Source organism: Lathyrus oleraceus, chromosome 4 (assembly GCF_024323335.1).
Source record: "Lathyrus oleraceus cultivar Zhongwan6 chromosome 4, CAAS_Psat_ZW6_1.0, whole genome shotgun sequence".
NCBI classification, from domain to species: Eukaryota; Viridiplantae; Streptophyta; class Magnoliopsida; order Fabales; family Fabaceae; genus Lathyrus; species Lathyrus oleraceus.
This window is the reverse complement of record NC_066582.1, coordinates 115119659-115126237: the sequence shown is the minus strand read 5'-3', so window position 1 is coordinate 115126237 and position 6579 is coordinate 115119659. Positions and strand designations below refer to the sequence as shown.

General features: G+C 36.0%; 1 protein-coding gene across 3 annotated transcripts; it reads right to left on the bottom strand.

The window, feature by feature from the left end:
• Window positions 1-263: 263 nt before the first annotated feature.
• On the bottom strand, window positions 264-4632 carry LOC127073872 (uncharacterized). Of its 3 annotated transcripts, XM_051015117.1 has the most exons (5): window positions 4425-4632; window positions 4039-4215; window positions 2848-3492; window positions 1651-2658; window positions 264-546 (listed from the first exon to the last, which is right to left on the bottom strand). In XM_051015117.1, the coding sequence occupies exons 1-5, from the start codon at window positions 4437-4439 to the stop codon at window positions 511-513; spliced, it is 1881 nt and encodes a 626-aa protein (XP_050871074.1). In that variant the 5' UTR covers window positions 4440-4632; the 3' UTR covers window positions 264-510. The 3 variants fall into 3 exon arrangements, with proteins under 3 accessions (XP_050871074.1, XP_050871072.1, XP_050871073.1); XM_051015115.1 differs by having other exon boundaries at window positions 1651-3492; window positions 4425-4631; XM_051015116.1 differs by lacking the exon at window positions 4425-4632 and adding an exon at window positions 4329-4415 and having other exon boundaries at window positions 1651-3492.
• Window positions 4633-6579: the final 1947 nt, after the last annotated feature.

Here is a 6579-nt window from a genome sequence, read left to right as displayed (position 1 = left end):
CTAATGCAAAATTAATCCTTTTTCCCCCTATTCTATCATCTATTTGTATTATTCTTCCTTCTTCTAATTCTCTTAATTTTTCTCTTAGCATTTTTATTTTTTTTGAAAAGTTGTTGACTCTCGTATCATTAAAATGAAGAACAATTTATTAAAGTTTCTCATACAAAATTTACTACATGACCAGAATATTTTGAGATGGAGGATGCATATATTTAATAGTTCTAATGTTAGCAACAGACCCAAAATCATTGGTGGGAATAATATAACTTGTAATCAGCAAAATTTGCATTGGAAACATGAACCCAAGAAAAGGCCATCAAGAAAACATATAAAATTAATGTTCTATAGATATATTGTTAGCAATTGCTATCTAAGGATGAAAGGAAAGTAGAAGATAATATTATAGTAATAATTATATTATTAACATGTTCCACAGCTCCATCAACATAAAAACGCTGACTCCAGAAACAATAGCACATTACTCATCATAACAATACACGACGAATCTACTCACTGCCACCATTTCTTCTCAGACAAAGATATAAGCTGCCAAAAGATTGAAGAAATGTGTTAGGCTCCTCCTTCTAAATTGAAGGCAATACAATGATTATGTGAAGTGAAAATCTATGACAATGCATGTTATATGAAGTAAAAAACAATTAGTAAATTACTCTAAATTAAGATATATCCATCACCATAACATAAGCATCAAAAATCAAAAGTCAGAATCAGAGTCTAGACTGCACAAATAATGACCATCAATATAAGACAACTAACAAGTCAATCACAGAAGTTAAGGAGCATAGGCGATAAATAATGTGACGTCAATCCTGAACAACTATAAGCCACAAAGTATAGCCAGGAAGTCAAAGTCAATTGGAATCATATAGGTAGCCTATTTGTTACATAGGATACGAGAGTCAAGAAAGATGAAAAGTATGTGATTGTGATGATGAGGGAGGGAGAAACAAAGGGCGGAGAATTGAGAAAACAACTCAATTTTGGGAATCAAGAATCAGAAATTATAAGCACGCATGAAGTGAAGAACAGAAATCATTTTGATGGGGAGGAAGAGGCTAGATTGAGATGAGATATAAACTGTGGGGCTTTGCAACAAAGCAGATGACAAACTATTGGCCAACTTCAACGTGTCATGGCTGAGAGTGTGCTCCTCTCAAGGTCTCAGATTCAAATCCCGCTAGGTGTGCAAACAATTTATATTACACAGGTCATGGTGAAGCTGATGAGGGTGAAAATGCATGATTGTCAACATGTCTGACCAGAGATGACAGTGTTGGGTGGTGGTGACATCACACAGGTTGGCCAAGCACAGTTTATATTAGTGAGCATCTCTTGTAAAAACTTTTAAGGCTCACAAAAATGCCATTTATAGGAACTATTGGTCTATTTCTACCAAGGTATGCAAAACTTCACAAAATAACCGTGAATGTAACCAATTGCGCCTGTCCAGTTGTTGCCACAACCATCTTTGAAATAGAGCAGTAGTTCATTAAACACTGATACAAAACTACGTAGTTTGCACATGGATAAATAGGTAAACAGAAACGTGCATACCCAATACAGTGAAAGACAGAAAGAAAGAGAACATTCATATGCATAAATATATACACGTGAGTGTGTGTCACCAACCTGGCGAGCAACTTGTGCTAGTCGTCGGCTCTCCCGAGATGACTCGGTCATTGTACAAGATTTCTGAGGCTCCGCATGGCCATTTTGCTTCTCTCCACAAATTTTCTTTGAACTGCTATTATCTGGAGAGCAGCCTACATCACCGCTGCTAACAGACCCCTTCTTACGCTTTCTCTGGAATGTGTACTTGAGAAGCTTATCATTTTCGAATCGACTAGAAACTTTCTCATCTTTATTGGATACTTTTGAGTCCATTTTATCTGGTGACCCATCACCAGCTACCTCAACAACATCAGTACAGCTCGGAACCTTTATACTTTCAGTAGATAAACTCTCTTGTCTTGTCAAATCTGATTTATCCAATGATTCCTTATCATCTTCAATCTTGTTCTTAGAACTGCAGCCTTTAAGAAATATTTCCCCTTTTTCAGTATTGGTATGAGATCCCAATCGCTCAACTGCTGTAGTTGCATCTTTGGGTGCTTTGGCAAAAGGAGACATTAGATCCTTCTGAGCTTCATTTTCATGTGCCACAGAAGAATTCACTGTAGAACTGTCATTGTTATTGTTACCTAATACATGATCAGAATCTTTTGCACGAGTCAGGTTTGATTCTTTATTTGCTTCCTTAACCAGATCAGAATGCAATCTAGATCGACGAGTCCTCCTTATCCGAAATCTTTTGCGCTTTCTATGAACTAGGTCTTTGATAAGGTCGCCACCTGCTTTAACCACTTGAAGTTTATCTGGTTGTTCAACTGTTGCAGTTGCATCAGTGGGTGCTTCAGCCACATGAGACATTAGATTCTTCCGAGCTTCATTTTCATGTGCTATAGAAGAATTCACCTTGGAAGTGTCATTGTCATCCAATACATGAGGAGAATCTTTGGCAGCAGACAAATATGATTCTTTAGTTGTTTCCTTAAGCTGGTCAGAATGCAATCTAGAGAGATGAGTCTTCCTCTTCCTAAATCTCCGGTTTTTTATCAAAGGTAGACATTTGACAAGGTCGGCACCTTCTTTTACAACTTCAAGTTCATCTGGTTTTTCATTTTCGCAAATAATATTAGCTTTGCCATTAGCAGACAAATATGATTCTTTAGTTGTTTCCTTAAGCCGGTGAGAATGCAATCTAGAGAGATGAGTCTTCCTCTTCCTAAATCTCCGATTTTTTATCAAAGGTAGACATTTGACAAGGTCAGCACCTTCTTTTACAACTTCAAGTTCATCTGGTTTTTCATTTTCGCAAATAATATTAGCTTTGCCATTAGCTGCAACAGTTGCTTCCTTATCTTCTTCATGCGCCCCTGCTAAAGTTTCATCCCGTGCATTGTCTAAATCTCCAGCAACAGATACATTTCCATCAAAAATGCTCCTTTCAAGTGCTCGTATTCTCTGAGTACATCCATTTCTGTAGAGTTCAGGCTCTTTCCTCCTAATGACTATGGATGCAAAATCCGGATTATGAATATAGAAACTGTTTGCATGATCACGAGACACGCAGAACGTACTTCCATTTTCTATTCCATTTACAGTAGGACACACAGTATCAGAAACTGAGACCGATTCAAACTGTAAATCAGGTTCAGAATGCACAGTTGCATCAGAAGGTTCAAGTCTGTTCTCCTGCAGAAAACTTCCATTAGCTGCAATTTCATCCTTCATGTTTTGTTCGACTGGGGGATGCGCTTCATGTTTTTTCGTGACATTCTCGAGCTCCGCCTGTGTTTCTCGCAACTCAGCCCTAAGGTCTCTAACTATTTCCTCAGCTTCCTGGAGCTGAGCTTCGAGCTCCTCGATCTTCTTTTGCTGACTCAATGATGTCAGTTCTGCTTCTTTGACCTGAAAAATTCGCCATATCAAACCTAACAGAAAAATAAAGAGTATATAACTGTTAAACCAAGCCAACATTCACAATCAAGTCAGCTTCATTCTCAAGCAAGACTTATCATCAACAAAAGTGCAGACACAATTGATAAATATATCAAATACCCTCAAATGCATGTCGATTGCATCCTTCAACCACCACGATGAATATCATATTAAAAAGGTAGAATCCATCCTTAATATTCTTCAAAAGAGTTTAACAGACATAACAGAAAGAAGTGTTATTCTTGAAAGACGACGCAAGAAGCGAATCAACAATTCTACAATTCCATATACATAAAACAGAAAGCTCGTAACTTTCTCAACCAATTAACACCACACACAGAAGAAACCAACTTCACCCAACAAAAATAGGGTAAATAAACCCCGACCAAGTATTCAAATCAAACAAAAACCAAACTTTGAACCAAAAAAAAAATCAAATGCAAACATAGAGCAATTCAGAAAAAGGCAAAAGAAAACAACTTTAATAAAAACAAAAAGCAACACTTTATATCAAACCTTAGAATCAAGCATTTGTTTGAGTCTAAGAACCATGCGAAGTGCTTCATCCTTAGTATAGGCAAGCTCTTGTTGAAATCGAGTGGATTTTCTCTCAGAAACCATTATTCTCGCCGCTGCTTCCTTAGCCGTATTGAGTATGATATCGGCATAAGCCTTCTTCAAAGCAGTTAATTTCTGATCAAAACCACAACAAAACAACAAAGAAACCAACCAATCAAAAATCAAAAATCAAAACCCAAAACCCCACATAATCACATAATCAAAAACAAACCTTCAAACATTATTACCCTATAATAAACCCCTAAAAAACAAGAATCAACTAAACAACACCGCGGTAGGCGGCGGAAGAAACAGTTGAAAAAGAGTGGAGTGAAACGGTTTACCTCGGAGTCGTCCATTGTCGTTTAATGTTTAATGCATCAAAATCAGAAAAGGGAATGAAATGTTTGGTGGTTTCGTCGGTTAAGAAACGAACCAAAAACAAAGAAAAGAAGTGAAAGGGGAAAGAGTGAATTATGGGTTATGAGTTTGTTTCTGTTTTTTTTTTGGTTCGATTCTTTTATTTTTTATTTTTCCCTCTTTCAAAGTTGTAGTAGCTATGTCTGTTATTTTACGAAGCGAATGAAAGTCTTTTATGTGAGTTTACTAGATTGTCCTCGGCGAGTGCAATTACATATTTGCCACGTCGTAATCGCAAACCGTAACATTGGTGTCTTGGACCGTATTCGGTTCTTTTTCTCCTTCTTCTTTTTGTCGTTTTATATTTCTATAAATTAACCCGTGGATTCTGCTCCATTAACTGTGATTGCAAAACGTGGAGTAGTCATTCAAGTAAAATTAAACAGACCTTGATAGTTGATACGCCCCTGTTTTCGTTTTTGTGATAAAGGGTAATTGGATTTTAAGTGAATAGACTACTTTGTCCTTAAATTTTTTATTATTGGTTATTTTTAAATTTTAAATTTTTTGAAATTGATAAACCATGTCTCTACTTCTTTGACTTGTATCAAATTTGTTTGTTTGTCATTCTAAGATGTTAAAGTTATCATGTATATTGAAAAATAATAAGATGTTCTCTCTTATACCTTTATATAAGATCTAATTTGATGGAAAATTTTGATTCAAATAAAAATATAGGGTGGACTTACCATGGGGTTGAAAGTGCACAATATAATAATTGTTTCCAACTAAAAAGGGAGAGCGGGAGGTCGATCTAACAAGGATATCTGAAAAAATATGTATAAGGAACTTGGTTAGAAATAAGTTTGTACAAAACAAACTAGGTTGAGATCACTCTAAAGAGAAGGCCAACCTATATATTTATAAGGATGATCACCAACCTATGCACACCATTAATACCATTACATGAGATTTCTTTGGGGAGGTGAATGTAGCTCATCATGAACAATGAATGTAAGGTATGTAAAACACATGCAAGATCATTTCGGATAATAGAAAATTCCCTAGACCCCATATATCATTTTTTGAGCAAGGGACTAAGAAAGACGATAAGATCCGATAGAATATGATAAATGATATATGCAAGAGCAATTACAAAGTGGTAATATCTTTATTCAATGGAAATTGTTACAAACACAACAATAAAGTGTAACTTTCAATTAAAGGAAATACTTACACAATAAACCAACCTTTAGGAACTATAAAGCCTAGTTTCTCCCCTAATCAAACCACAATTTACAACAATATGATGACCACTTATTGTCATTTTTATTCTATTTAAAATACTAAATAACATAAATTATACCTAATTACTTGGGCTTTTGACTTCACGCTTAGTATAGACAAACTCGATAGGAGGAATACTAACAATACTCCACTACCAAAAGAAAGTTTCTCCTTTTGTCCTCAAGGTGAAAAGCAAAAAACTATTGGTTGATAGTGTCAAAGGATTCCCATGATCCTTCAAAACCTAGTAGTTGTTTCCACTGAATCAAGACTTCAACGTGAATGAAGCTAGAGAAAATATACCCGAACACATTGCACGCTCGAAGATACAACATATTCGCCATCGAAATTTATTTATTTCTGGAGGAAAAGGGAAAATATCGATAAAATCCGGGGAAGAGCAAAAGGGTAAGGAAGTCGGTTATGCAAGGGGAGGGTATTAACATCCCTCATATTTGTTGTACTCAATGGGAACCGTTTTGATTGTCATATGCTCGGATGGGTGTTATTATCTAAAGGTTACTCGTAAAAGGATAACGGGAAAGGGAATAGAATATATAAAATGCTCGGTGAGGATTAGAGTCATCATGCCTACGTATCCTCATAGTGCAATAAGGAATTCAGAGCTATGTAATTCATATTACTAATGGTGGGAGATCTTGTGAAGTACTTGATTCGACTTACACTAAAGTCTATGAATGAAGGTGAATACTTTGAATAGCTAGGACCTACGTCCCGTACACAAAGGTACTATAGACAAGAGTAAGAGAAACTTCATCTCATCATTCTTCGTTGCTTAAGGCTCATGGTATGCAACTCTCATCGTGATTGATAAGTAGTTGTTAGGAGATT

Excerpts from the sequence above, each read along its gene's own strand:
- LOC127073872 (XM_051015115.1), bottom strand. Across the intron at positions 3,493-4,038 it reads AACAAATGCTTGATTCTAAG|GTCAAAGAAGCAGAACTGAC; the intron begins GTTTGATATAAA and ends CGAATTTTTCAG. Across the intron at positions 547-1,650 it reads TAGCACAAGTTGCTCGCCAG|CTTATATCTTTGTCTGAGAA; the intron begins GTTGGTGACACA and ends ATCTTTTGGCAG.